Source organism: Chelmon rostratus, chromosome 6, assembly GCF_017976325.1.
Source record: "Chelmon rostratus isolate fCheRos1 chromosome 6, fCheRos1.pri, whole genome shotgun sequence".
Lineage (NCBI taxonomy): Eukaryota > Metazoa > Chordata > Actinopteri > Chaetodontiformes > Chaetodontidae > Chelmon > Chelmon rostratus.
In genome coordinates, this window is record NC_055663.1 from 15838040 (window position 1) to 15853021 (window position 14982).

Below are 14982 nucleotides of genomic sequence, written 5' to 3' on the forward strand. Positions count from 1 at the left end.
AAGATGAGGGACTGCTAAAGGGTATCTGGTGAGGGTGTAGATCTGACAATGGGGTTATTTTTTTATTGAATTTTTTTTTTTTTTTTTTTTTGGAAACCAATGTTGCAGATGAATAAAGCATGAATTAATTCAGGTTTAAACTCTTACATCTGTTGCCAAATGTGCCAAATGTGCACATGACACTTGAGTCCAGATCCTGCAGAAAGGACAGTAGGTATTCTCAAATAAGGCAGAAAATATGACACACGTCCCTATCAATGACGTTTGACAGTGCATAGGTTTAGTTTCACGTGCTTTAACGCAAAATCACACTGCACAACTCAAATTTAGCTTGTTTTTCGATGCAGCTGCGACCTACTCTGAGGACTCCTGCCTCTCAAAGCGTCCGAGAGAAGTTGGAAAGAGAAGAGGGGGTTCACAGCTGAGATGTGGGGCTCCCAGCGGCGTCATGCAGAGCCGATCATTGTCTCTCTCACACTTTCTAACTAGCCATTTCACATCATCCAGACAGCGGATCGGGCCGTACGCAGCAGCAGCAAGCAGCTTTGCCCTCAGGGCTTTTTTTTTTTCCTCTCCCCGACGTCGACCATAACTAACAATTTGGACTCACCGCGCGGATGAGGGCAATTACTGGACTTAATCTATCATAATGTCCCCTTTCCGATCGGCTTGATAGTCAAATGAGTTAAGCAATGGCTGAGGAGATCTGAGTCCCCCCTTCACCACCACCCTGGGTGCGAGAAGCGGCTGTTTAAATGAATCCCAACTCCAAGAAAAAGCACTTAGATTTCAGTGAGAAGCAGATCGGTGGTCACCATGCACGGATCGGCGGGTTTTACACTCGGAGAGCCGCTGAGTGCCTTTGATTTCGGATTACTGTGACAACGCAGGACGAGCTCTTTGAGAGGGGGGAGAATTTTTGAGGAGTCCGCTTCCTCTTGCTCCTGTTCGCTGTCCTCCGGGTTCCTGCAGGACTCCAGAGCCGCGGAGAGCTCATGCAGTCGCCAAGGTCGGTTCGTCTCTTAGTCGGAGACTTATTTTGGATTTGAACCCACGTTATCTGAGTTTATTCCACACAAAAGTCTTCTCCGTTTTCAAACTATAGCTCTATGCGCTAAAATGTCCGTGTTTTCCATCTGTACAGTCAGATGGTTGGATTTCTGCAACATTAAGAACTTGATCCTTTGCTGTTGGTGGTAAAATAATGATAACACCTGTGTCGTGCATTTCTAAATATTTAAAGGAAGACAGCAACAGCATGCAGCAACACCCATTTATCATATTGCCAGCGTTTATTACAGCAGAAGCACCGCTGAGGCCACTTATATCTGACAAGGAATAAAGGATGATCCCCCTCAGAGCGGTGCAACGGGACAAATGCGCCTGCTGGCTGCACGTTTCCACCTTTTTCACAATCCTAATTGCATGACAGCTGTAATTAGACCAATAACCGGGCTGTCTATAAAACTCAGATTTAATGACAGGTTTGGTTGTCCTCGTAATGCCATGTGCGTTTGTGTCATGATTTGAGGTTTCATATCAGAGCTCATAACAAGCGCCATCTGTCGGAAAAGAGGGTCAGTCCGCTGTTTGTGAGCATCCAGGCAAGATGCACAGGGGGAAAAAAAGTAGGCTAGTGCACAAAATGTGACACTGCACACGAGAGAGCGGATTATTATTACATTATGCCATATTTAGGATGTGTGCAACGCCAAAACTGTGTTTGTTATAAGGCCTTTAATGACAGGTTGGACAGGTGGTATCAGAGGTTTACAGCAGCACATAATAAAACGTGATTTGATAATGCCAACCGGATTTATGGAGATGTTTTATTGCTATATTATGTCACCTTTACCTGTCACAGCATGTGGAGCACATGATCTGCCTGATGTCTCTGTGGAGATATTTCCTAATTCATAGATGCTTTGTCATTTCACTACATGGAGATGTCAACCCCCAAAACTCAATTATATTAAAAGCAAGCAGAAAATCTGTTGATTAATCGCTAAAACTATTAACCAAGAGCCAAAATGTAGCTGATAGCGAACGCTTGATGAGAAAATACGACTGAAGAGACGAGGCCCCAACCTCATTTTGACTGGTGGTGTAATCAAACTGACAAAAATTAGCTTTTGTGATTAGAATTAGTGCTGCAGCTAATGATTATTTTCACTTAGGATTGCACAAAATGTCAGAAAATAGTAAAAGAAAAAAGCTACCATGATTTCTCAGAGCTCAGGGTGGTGTCTTCAGATTGCAACAAATAGCCCAAAATACAAAGATGTTCATTTTGCAGTGATATGAAACAGAGAAAAAAAAAGCTGTGAATCCTTGCATTTGAGAAGCTGGCACTGGCTTCTTTGCCATTTTTGTCTACTGACTAATCTACTAATTGACCATTCATTTACCCACTAATTACACTAATTAGATATTTCTGATTGAGAAAATAGAATGTATACAGCTGTCCTGACTAAACAAGTAGATTGTGGACATCAAAAAAAGTCGTTATCCAATGATATATATGAAAAATCTGCAATAGAACTCCTTTCTCCAGTGTCATTGTCATGTTGCAGATGAATGCAGTCACGCACTTGTATCTCCAAATATCTATTATTCAAGACCAAAGCTTACTTGGGACAATTGTGATGCCAGAAATGCGACTATCTTTCAATCTTTTAATGACTATTAGCTTATTGTTCATTTAAAAAGGAGTAATCGGCTAAAGATTTCCTATTCAATTAGACAGAAATGACTAATTAACTGACTAATTATATAAGCAGGGGCAAACCATGTCAGAACAAGAGCCTATTAACGTCTTAATTGTAAATATTGTACAATGGTGCACCTTTGTCTTCAAAGTCGCTGCAACAGGTGAAGATTACAAATGTACAATCTGCACCATCTATTTTCAGATGTGATGCACAGAACAAGGATTCTGAGGGTTTTCTAACCAACAGTGGACATCAGTCACAAATTCATGCCTAAGATTGCCTCAACATCCACAGTGTCACCGCAAAAAAGCCAAAAATGTTCCACAGTTCAACAAAACATATCGCCGAGCAGCTTATACCTTTCAGCTGCAGTCAGTCATTTCAGGTGTGAATGCCTGGCATATTAGAGCTGGAAATCAGTCCGCACAGGGCCACCCTTGTTGAAAACATGTGTAGGCTCAGACCTCATTGTATACGAACATATCCATCATCCAGCCATCACAAAGACGTGCACCGCGCTATGGAAAAATACTGTACAGCCAGCCACAACCAGAGCACGTAGCCATCTGTCTGGTTGCATTTTGGTTTAAAAGGCAGCAAAAGACAGCAGTGATAAGTCATTTGCACAAGATAATCAAAGGAGGTGGTGTTATGTCTTTTGGAGGAGGGGATCACCGCCTGCTTTTGTGATCACTAATGGAAATGTATTCAGATCCTTTAAATCAACATGGGAAAAATACTCTATGACAAGTAAAAGCCCTGCGCTCTTAGATTTGCTTAAGTAGACAAGTATTATCAGAAAATGCACTCATGAATCAGAAGTCAAAGCACTCCTTGTGCTCCCTTTCTCATTGCTGTTGTGTTAACCTGTGAGCAAGCACTTTGCTTTCGACTTTGATTACTTCATGCACTGTGGGGTGGTTTAAGCAAGCGCTCATGTTTAATGAGCTCACGGTTTGTTGTTTGCTGATCAATATTTCCGTGAGAACACGCCGCTCGTGTTCCCAGTATTTCTTCTGGGAATGTTGGTCATTTAAGAGCCCGAGGATGAGTTTTTATCATATAATTACCGGCATATTACATAGAGTTGCTTTTTAAATGCTGAGTCTAAATGTGCTTTCTTTACTTCCACCCTGTGATATTCAGTTTGATTGAACAGGTTATGTTTGGGGGGTTAATTACCTGATGACCCTTTAAAATCCAGTTTTCCTCTTTCTATATGTCTAGCAGCTAGCAGTATGTCTGACAGCATCATTCATTGAGCTGAAACTGATGAATCAATTTGTCCTTCAGCAGAAAATTAACTGGCTACTATATTGATCGCCGATTAATCATTTAAGGCATTTTTTTGAGCAGATGTACCAAATGTCCGCTACTTTAAACTTGTCAAACATGAGGATCTGATGCTTTTCTTTGTCATGTATGATAGCAAACTAAATATCTTCAGGTGTTGGAGTTTTGGTTGGATAAAACAACTAATCTGGTTAATACAAACTGTGCTGGGCAGTGCTTACTATGTTCTGACATATTATAGACAGAATAAGTAATCCAGAAAATAATGAGCAGATAAGGTGATAATGAAAATGATATATATTCTATATTAGCTTGTTCCAGTTCTGCATGTTTACACTGAGTGAAATATTGAAACCCTGGACTCCATGTTTTTATGCCTGCTCCTTCTCATCAAATGTACAATAACGTTGTCTGGATTAGTTTGGCATGACTTTGTAGACTACTAGAGGCCTTACCAGTGGTTTGTAGCCATCATGTAAGGTGATGAGGTACAGTGGGACTAAACATGGTAGTGAGTGGCGGTATGAAGAGGGAAAGCAGATCACACACGGCTCCCAAAGAATCAACATGAGGTCTGTTTACACTGTTGGTTTCCCTCCACTCTGTGTTAATGTGTGCACACATGCTCTGTGGAGACATGACAGTTTTACCTTTCGGGTTTTCGCTCTACACTGAGGTTATTGTTGGGACCTTTCTTACATGGCGCTGCGGACTACCACTCTGTGGGTCGTGAGGCCGCGGTCGTCGTCGAACAAGTCGGCACATTGAGATGTAATTTGAAACTTTGAGAAGGGGGGTTTAAGGGCAGGACAGGCAGCCGTGATTGGTTCAGTGTGTCCGCTGGCCCTCAGAGGCTGCACCTTCTCGACACTCCCTAAAAGGAAGAGAGATTGCCTGGCTGCTTCCAGCCGTTTGTCCCGCACACAGTGTTAGCTAGCTAACGTTAGCTAACTCGGCTCTAGCCGTTGAGTGAACTCTCGTACCAAGGAGGGCTAAACAAAAAATAACTTCTTACCAGATAGTGATGAGAAGACGGGACAGACTTCAGACCTCTTTTATGGACTTTTTTGTGTTGTCCCAACGAGGACTCGGTGGCTCTAACTCTTCTCTATCCTTCCTCAATCCGGTTTGAGCAGGGAGAGGAGTGAAGTGCGACCCCGAGCTGGATGGATGGTTATGGGGAAAAGAGGAAGACCCTCGGCGCTTGACGTGTGCAGAGTCCTCGCCGTGTTTCTCTCACTCTTCCCCGTCGGTAAGATGCTCCTTTTAACTTTTTTTCAAATCCGTTTTAAAATAGTCACCCTCTGGTACATTTTACTATACGATGTGGTTAACGCTGTTAACATGCTGAACTTTGTATATCACATGTAACTTAGCTGAGTTAGTCTTTGGCGTTCACTAAATTTACTTTTTTTAATCTCCTTGGCCATCAAAGCTGCCAGGTTTGCTCTCTATATTCTAGCCGAAATATTTTACTGATATTATAATTGACCTGGAGTTATTCTGTGCGTCTAAAATCATTCGGTTTAAGATGAAATCCACGAATTATTGAATTCCTATTAAAATAGCTAAATATGTATAATTCGCCTTAGCGAAATAGTTGCTATCCATACAAAACTCAATACAAAAATGATTAAAATCTACTAGATTACAGAGATTTAAGGCAAAGTGCTTCCGTGCAGACGTCTGGAAATGGTTTGAGGGTTTGGAAAATATTACAACAGGCTTGAAAGTGAACAACCGTGCCATTACAGCGCCAAATTTGACTAGTTTAAGCAGTTTTAACCAGCGTTATTTAACTTTTATTAGAGAAAGAGAAAACAAAGTGAGAGGTCTTTTCGGAGCTGCTGCAGCCCCCAACCCTTGTTTTGTTTGGGGGATGGGGCATGCCTCGGCATTTCACATTAGCTTCCAATGGTTTAGTTCTCCCCCACAACCTTAAGTTTGGTTGATTTTGGGGTGTGTTAATTGTTGCTCATCAATTGTAAATAATTTTTTTGGTAGTAGAACTTATGGTGGTGATCTTATGATTTTAATGTGCCTGTTGAAATTGGTTTAAAGCCACCACAACAGCTATTTTTGACAGTATTCTACAAAAGCTCTAGTGGACATTTGTCCCATAAATATGTGTCTCTGCATTAGCAGTGTAATTTTATATTAGCAAGCCACATTTTTGCATTTAAATGGACTCAACATCCTTGTGATTTGACAATAGGATGACTGCTGTGGGCCACTTTTTGCAGTGGGGACGCCTCAGTCAGCTCACCTTGCACGTTTGCCAAACCCTTATCAGTTTCCCTCTTAAGTCACTTACCATCCAACAACAAGGTGATAATGCACTGATAGTTGAGATCAAGATTAGTTTATTGCCATCTATCAAATGGGTGGTAAATGGAGAGGTGATGTGGGGGTTGGAGAGAGCGGCTGTGGAGCTTTCAGGAGGGATATTGTTTTAAGTGTGACTTCAAAGTGTTGATATGCCCCCCTCCCTCCAGACGCTGGGTGAAACTTCTCACAGCCCATTCAGATACATGCTTTATTAGTCAAAGGTAATACTAGTCAAACATGGTGTTGCAACAGGGCATCCTGAGAACTGTTTGAAGAACATTTGTGTTAAGAGTTTGGCGGATGTGGCAATAAAGCTGGAGACAACAATCTACGGCCAAGCTGTGTTTTTTATCATTATCATCAAAGGTGTAGATTAGGGTCCCAAGTGGCGTTTTTACTTGTACATAAACCAAAAGTCACTTGCCGTGGCTCTCAGGTCAGGGAGGTTCAGAGCTGCTTTTTGCTTTTCACAATGCACAATGTTTGGTGCTCTAAAAATGGAGAGATTTGTATAGATGTTCATGTTATTTGTCATTTTTCATGGTGCTGAAACAAAACAGCAGCAACACACGATGGTGCTTTCCCTTTCTGTTCCTTTCCTCTATCATAGGGGTGTTTTTAAAATGTTAACCAAATGCCAACTCGATAATAGACAAAACCAAGTATGTATGTGCAAGAGATAAGTATTACTGCTTTCTTATTATAATATAAATAAGCTGATGTGTGGTATGCAAGAAAAGGAAGACTACATTTGGTACTGCAGCCCAACAACAAAATGGCTGTGTGGGTATTAGACATAAGTTGGCATTCGTGACTGCTTGGAAAAGTCCTTTATTCTTTTTGTTTTAGATTCAGTATCAGGTAAATCTGTGGTATTAAACTATCATCAGTAAGAGCCCGAGTGTATTTATAGCTTTATCTGTGTCAGTATCATGTTTCTGAATGACGTGGTGGCCTCTGCTTTGCTTCTTTTGTCAAACCGTATCTTGTTCCTCCCTGGCAGTGAGTCTGCAGTGCAAGATCCTCAAGTGTAACTCCGAATTTTGGGCCTCCACCTCGAACTCTGGACCGGAGGAGGAGTTTTGCACGGCGCTGCGAGCATACAACAGCTGTGTACGCCGGACCGCTCGTACCTGCAGGGGTGACCTGGCGTACCACTCTGCCCAGCATGGCATAGAGGATCTAATGAGCCAACACAACTGCTCCAAGGAGGGGCCGACCTCCCAGCCGCGTGCCCGAACTCCGCTTCCTCCCCCACCCCCGCCGCTCCTGCCTGACAGCCAGGAACGCTCCGATGGCCCAGAGGTGTGCCATTATGAGCGCAGTCTTCCGCGCAACACAGCGCCGCCTAACTACACCCACTGTGGCTTCTTCGGAGATCCCCACCTCCGGACCTTTGGTGACGACTTCCAGACGTGTAAGGTGGAAGGAGCCTGGCCGCTCATCCACAACAAATACCTGTCTGTCCAGGTGACCAACACTCCTGTAGTGCCGGGGTCTTTGGCCACCGCCACAAGCAAGGTGGGGATCCTTTCCGTTCATCCTGTGTGCATGTTAAAATGGTTCGACCACTAACAATTATTTTCATTTATTGATTCATCCACTGATTATTTTCTCTATTGATAAATTAGTTGTGATTTTTTCTGAAAATAGAGAAGAATGTTCATCATAATTTCACATTGCGGTCTCTCCCCCTGGTTGACTGCTTTTGGGGGATGTGTCGGTTTGGTTTTAGATTTTAGCTCTTGACTTGCAGTATAGAAACAGTGCAAATAGTACAAATGTACAGCAGAGTGGTGCATCATTTTCTAACATCTGAAAGAAAGCACAAAGAAACCATGTGTATATGTTGGTTGTTAGTGACAGCCAGCAGTCACCAAAAGCATTTAAGGACTGTAAAATGAGATTGCGTACTCTCTGTGTGCCTGTGTTAATAATGCACATCAACTGTTGGAATAACCACTATTGCTATAATATCACACTGAAACCATGTCCACTGTGAATTCACAGTAATACAGGCAAGCCTGCTAGGATAGCCAATTATCTTTACCCTCTTTACCCTAACTTCCAAATAGGCTAATGACTGAAACAAGTCTTATTCCAGCGGAATAATAAATACGCGTCACATTGACTAGTGCAACATCATGAATTGCAGCGTGAGAATCAAGGTATTGTGCTACTTGAAGCTGACAGCACCAATATGAGAGTTTACACTGACAGTGACTTCTGCACCGATAACTACTGGTGACAGAGGCAGCAGAAACAAGCTGCAGAGGATGAGCGGGAAGAGAAGGAAGCACAAACAAACCCACAACTTCAAAATGAACTTTCAAAATAAAGGTCTCTGAACATAAACAGGAAGAAATCACATCTTAACATAAATGCGGTATTTTGTGTGTGAAGTTTCTGTTTTGTAGCATTTCATATTGAACACGTGTGGGTTCTGGACAACAACCACAAAACAAGAAATGTTTTTCAGTATTTGTTAGTTACCTCTGCATTGCTGTCACACGTTCCATAAATGTCAGCACCGCATCAGAACACGTTGCTTTTCATATTTCTGTGTCCGCGAGTCTCTTCTTTCATGTGGTCTGATTGTGAGAGCTGCTGTGGGGCTGCTTTTCTGTCAAGCTGTGGGCTCTGGTTAGTGTTTGGATGAGTTCCATAATAACAGATAAAGACGCCAAAGCCAGCTCAATTGCAAAGATCTCGATAAGCTTTATAAATGATATGTTAGTATTATAACAGCAGTGCTGCGTCAGATGTTAACACGAGGCCCCATTTTCACTGCTCACAGTGGACAGCTCAGGCTGATGTTTGGCCTACTTAGAGTGGAGTCCACACGGAGCACACTGAATTAAAAACTGCAGATATTGTCTCTCCGTTATGAGACATTTTCTTTCGCAGCCGTACCAGCAGTGCATTCCACCTGGTTGTTGTTTTTTTCATGGTACATTGGTTGGTTTAGATGGCTGTTCCTGAAATGGCTTTCAATAAAACTTGAGGTCAAAAACAAAGAAGTCTGAGTATTTGTAGTTGGCAAATTCATTTCGAGACTTGGTCCAGATTTAGCAAAGTTTTGACGGCAATGATTGTGGACCTCAGCCAGAGAATTAAATTTAAAGTGTTTAGACTGAGGAATAAGAGAGCCTTGTAATTAATCACATTCGTAGAAAGTATAATTTTCTGCAATCAAGGCTTCTTAATGATGCTCTATTAAGTATTTGTGGGGTTTTTTTTAGCTTTTAAAGTAATGGCATTTTCATGTTGCTGTTCTTGGAAGCAAATGAGACAGCTTTTTTAAGATCTTGATTCTGGACAAAGGGAAAACAAGGCAGCAGCCAATGCCACCTGTGCAAACAAGGCCCCTCTGGTAAAAGATCTGCATTAGCAGAGCTCTGTGTTCGGCACATTGCTCCCGCTAGAGCAAATAAAACTGTCTGGTTATTTCCATCTTCATTCTGAGGGAGGGATAACAGAGGCATTTTTCCCTTTGTTTGTTTTCATTAAAAGCTTAAGAAATGAACCAGGACAAAAACAGAAGTTAATGTAGGTGGGAAATGTAAGCGGAGGGGAGGGGGAATTGAGACAGAAATGGTGCAACAGATGAATTGTCGAGCTAATACAGTATTCCGCAGACTCCCCTTGTCCTCTGTCCCGAGCGAACAGACATCAGAGTCCCCAGGCCGTCCTGGTATTGCTGCTCTGACAATGGGTTATTGGTGTCCTGATGAAATCAAGCTTGCAGAGTCCTGACCAGTCTCACTTAATTAGCTGCAGAGTATATCGCTCTGTCCTGGCCCTACGCCACTCCCTGGAGCATAGTTCTGGGGTTCACAGGCAGGTTTTTCAGCGCTATGAATGGATCGTCTTTGTGTCTGCAAACTGAGGCCTGATTTTACATGGCCGAGACTCATGTTTTTTGAGGGCGTTTACCTTGGCCTCCCCCATGTTGAGCCAGTGCTGAAATGTGACACTTAAGTGGGGCGGTGGGGTAGATGGCACATATTGCACAAACTTGGTCTTAATGCAAAAGCATAAGCATTTCCCTTTTGAAATCTGGTGTTTACATACCCTGCCGTTTACTAGGATTCTGCATGTGGCCAGAAAAGCACAGCAACTCATGACTGCATACTTGTGAGAATCTTAAAGGCAATCGTGATCATTTCTGCTGAGCGTTAATGAGATTTCTCTTTTTTTCTTTCGTCCTCCTGCAGCTGACTATCATCTTCAAGAACTTCCAGGAATGTGTGGACCAGAAGATGTACCACGCGGAGACGGATGAGCTGCCAGCCGCATTTGCAGACGGCTCCAAGAACGGAGGAGAGCGGCACGGAGCGAACACTCTGCGGGTGGTGGAGAAGGTTCCTGGGCAGCACGTGGAGATTCAGGCCAGGTACATTGGAACAACCATCGTGGTCCGGCAGGTAGGCCGCTACCTGACCTTTGCCGTGCGGATGCCGGAGGAAGTTGTGAACTCGGTGGAGGAAGGTGACAACCAGGACTTGTACCTGTGTCTTCACGGCTGTCCTGCTAACCAGCGCATCGACTTCAGGAACTTCAGGGCTCGAGCAGCTGAGGCCCACAGCGCTGGAAGGACCAGGAGTGGCACCGGGGCCCAAGGCTTCACCTACCAGTCTGCCAAGGCCAAGTGCAAAGAGCGGCTCCCAGTGGAGGACCTGTACTTTCAGTCCTGTGTGTTTGACCTTCTCTCCTCTGGAGACATAAACTTCACCATGGCAGCCTACTACGCCTTTGAGGATGTAAAAATGCTCCACTCAAACAGCAAGCGATACCACATCTTTGAAAAGGATGCTTTTATGAGCAATGCAGCGCAGAGGGGCAAAGATTTACTTTCACTAGTCCTCCTCAACCTCCTCGCTGTCTTATTGTGGATTGGTTGTTGCACAGTTCATCTATAGTCCCTTTACAACAGTATCCTCATGGTATATGTGTCAGTGAGTGTTAGAGTACCATCGCTGTGTCGTACATTGGCTGCTGTCTTCTGCTCTGGCTCTGCGGCGTGAGTCTCATTGTAGTCGCATTGTCATGTCTTGACTTCGGTCTAATGGCAAGGCGAGTTTCACCGTGCTCCCGCCTCTCATCACATGTATTTAGCTGGTTCATAGGACTGGTCTTTGAAGAGAGCAGCGGTGAGAGAAGCAGGCCACTCCAGAGCTCAGGATATCCACCTGGGATTAAATCCCACATTCTCACCGGGGCTGCATGCCTCTGGGAAGCCGGACAAGATGATCTTTTGCAGAAAGAGGAGTTTGCTGATCCTCCCTCCCCTGATCCCGTCATTGGTGCCAAGCCAGTGAAGCTCTCTGTGGCTCATGTGGCGAAGCGAGAGGACCTGACAGGGGCTTTTGTTAACCTAAGGCCAGAAGCAGCTCTATGTTTGATTAGTTTCCAGCTTTGGAAAAGCTTGAGCCTTTCTGGAGGAAGCACTCAGCCAAAAGGATGTCAGAGCAGCGTCTCCAGTTGTCTGCTGTGGAGATTAATGGGTCATATTGTTAGGTTGTGTGTGTGTGTGTGTGTGCGAGTGCGTTAGTACAATATGTGTGCAGAATTCAGCGTCTGTGGTTAATTTTGTGTGTTTGCGGCTGCAGGAGTTCCCAGAAATGAGATAACAAACCTCCAGTGGGAGAAATCTTTCCCATGTCTTTATGCTGCACCCAAAATTTCAGAAACAGAAAAGCCGAGGCGTTCCACAGTCTCTTAAAACGGACTCCATCAGCCAAGTAGCAAATCCCAGAAGGGAACCGATAAAAATAATCTCTTTTCATCTGTGTGTCATTTTCAGTGTCACCCAGGCTTTCACTCCGTTGTTTGATCAGACAGTGTTTGTATTTTAAGTCTGTAATGTGAATGTAGCTAACAAGCAAAAGAACAACCTTAGTTAAGGGCACTCGAGTGTTTACAGAATTTAGATCAACCAATCAAACTACGACACCTCTTTGATAGCATCTTGTGAATTTAACTCTACATTTCAAGTCTGAGCCATCGCCAGCAGCGGTGCTAGACGCTGTTAATACGAGCTCTAAAGACGTCACCTCGAGTCAGTTTAGCATTTCGTAGAGTAACCAGTGTGCTGACATGACTGTGGCTTAGTACGTAAATGATAAGCATATGTCTGTAGACGTGATTTCATGGCTTAAGTCATTGCCAAAGAACAAGCCCTTGTGCCAACACTTCCCCAACAACTGAATTTTCATCTTTCAGTCTTAAACCGTTCACATTAGGGGGATTCTCGATTGTATATAACTCGTGTTTGTGGGTGAATTTGTGGTTTGCAGAAAACTTACAGTGACGCACTATAAAAGCAGCTTTTTTTCCCCTGTTTTTGCAGCCTCACCTTTGCTTTTCTTGTGTTTCATGATAGCACTCCTCGCCGCGAGAGGTTTCCATTTGAACTTTGGCTCCCAGCTGCAGTATCTGGTAATGTGTAAGTCATCCCTGTAGATACTGTTACTACTCGGGCACAGTTTTACAGTCATTTATCCTTTACACTGAAGTATTCGGCAGGCCTTACTACTGCTATTTGGAACATGTATTGGTGCAACAACAACAAAAAAAAAAGACAACCATACAAACAAATGATTGTAATGTTGAATCTTGTGTTAATAGATGTAATTTGTATTGTGAGTTTTTGCAGTATATGGTTCTACACGTTTAATGTGAGATTGTACATATGTTTTGTGAGTTGTTGAGTTTAAATTTGTATATTACCAGTTGTGTTTTGAATTTATCACTCCAGTTTTTGTACATCAGATGTTTCGGTGAATGTGAACATTTTTTTTTTTTTTTTAATCTGAAAAGGGATTTTTGCAAAAACATGAACACCGCAGAACGAAATCTTCTTTACCAAGTACAGTATACTCACCTGGTGTTTTTGGAGGAAGTGATAACTTGCTGGATCACTTTTTGGTCACAGATAAATCGTCCTAAATGCAGCCCACCTCATCCAGAAAGGGAATGTAGGAGCATGTTCTGAGGCATTCATGTTTTTGAGTTTAAAGCACTTTATGTTTTCTTTTTCATTTAGCTCTTACTTGGTTTGAAATTCTGTCAGACTTGTACTGGTTCAATAATAGCAAAAAAAAGAAAAAAGAAAGAAAGAAAAAAGCTGAATGGGAAATGCCAGAAAGATCAAACTGTGTTTGTATGTAAAGCAAATGTTGTGCCACACGCCAGCTGTTTATAATGTAAATTATTTATTGAATAAAAGAAAATGTCTTGTTAATGAGGTGTCCTCTTGTCTCATTTGCTGTTCCTGTGAGAGGGGTTTTCTTGGGACAGTTTGCAGTGTTTTACTGCCCCCTGCTGTAAAGACGTGGTGATGAAGATGAGTAGATGTTTGTGATAAGACGTCTCAAGAATGATCCTAAACTTATAAATAAAATACAAAAAAAAAACAGAAAAAGTCAAACTTGGAAGCTTTTTAAATTTAAATAATCTACAACTGAGTTTTGTATAATGTAACAGAAAGTAACTCTTGGCAAGTGTAAGGACTGCAATAGTACAGACCTCCAATGTTGTCATGCCTTTGCAGCTTCATGTGCATCTTGACATGATTACGACACAGTATCCAGGATTGTATGATTCTGTAAACTGTAGCATGCAAGAAGAAAGTTTACGACAATTCCCCTACAGCTACACTGACAGCTTGAAAACATGTTCAGAGATGTCATTCATAGACATCTTTAAGGAGTTGAAGCATACAGTAACTTTTTACTGAGAAGCATCAGTGTATTCATGCTGAATGTTATGTTATCAGCTTTTTCATTTCAAAGAGCAGTAATTTCCATCATAAAGAGTGTTGCTGCTGCCTCTGGTCACACAGGTCTCACAGAGACACTCTTGAATGCTGCTGTTATTAATTGCAAACCTACGACTATTTTTAATCATTTTGGTGCATTAAAGATCAAAATTGGTCTTTATACGTACCTTCCCTGAAAATCTATTTCACACAGGGAGATGATATGAGACTGAAATACTTTAGTCAGATTTGAATCAAGTCATCATTAGTAAATAAAAGAGGACAAACTTTCATTGTGTAACAAAGTTTATTACATATGTCCAAACATATGTACAGCACATTTCTCATGAAGAGTGGTTTTGTCACAAATATAAATTATTTAGATTTTCTTCAAGAACATATGATACAGGAATTGTAGCTTGCTTAAAGTGGAACAAAAGATGTGCTGGCTGTTCACTGTAACAGGTCGGTTCAGTGCCCTGGATGAAACACACATGATTTCTCTTTATTGATGTTTCTAATTTTCCCTCAGATCATCAGTTCTTCTCATCAACCACACGATGATTACCAGAATACATGGTCCCTTCACCTGTTGTTATTTAGTCATTCAGAGCAATGTCCTTAAAATGTGACTGTAATACTAAACATCCTGCCTGTGTGAGACCCCAGTGCTGTCCATGGACCAACACACAGTATGATAATACACACATAAATAAGGCACAAATGGAGAAGCATTAAAAAAAAAAAAAGAGGGCCAGACCAGGACCAATTTTGGCACAGGAAAACAGTGACCAAAGGTAAATAAACACAATGAAATATCATGAGTAACTTCCTGATAACGCTTTAACAACCTCCCAGCAACAGCACGACATCTGTGAATCAGACATA

The 14982-nt window shown here is 42.4% G+C and overlaps 1 protein-coding gene across 1 annotated transcript; it reads left to right on the forward strand.

Moving 5' to 3' along the window:
* The first annotated feature begins 621 nt into the window (after positions 1-621).
* On the forward strand, positions 622-13567 carry rgma (repulsive guidance molecule BMP co-receptor a). The gene is made up of 4 exons (XM_041938834.1): positions 622-1009; positions 5141-5256; positions 7336-7853; positions 10550-13567. The coding sequence occupies exons 1-4, from the start codon at positions 996-998 to the stop codon at positions 11252-11254; spliced, it is 1353 nt and encodes a 450-aa protein (XP_041794768.1). The 5' UTR covers positions 622-995; the 3' UTR covers positions 11255-13567.
* The last annotated feature ends 1415 nt before the right edge of the window (positions 13568-14982 follow it).

Excerpts from the sequence above, each read along its gene's own strand:
- rgma (XM_041938834.1), top strand. Across the intron at positions 5,257-7,335 it reads TCTCTCACTCTTCCCCGTCG|TGAGTCTGCAGTGCAAGATC; the intron begins GTAAGATGCTCC and ends CCTCCCTGGCAG. Across the intron at positions 7,854-10,549 it reads TGGCCACCGCCACAAGCAAG|CTGACTATCATCTTCAAGAA; the intron begins GTGGGGATCCTT and ends GTCCTCCTGCAG.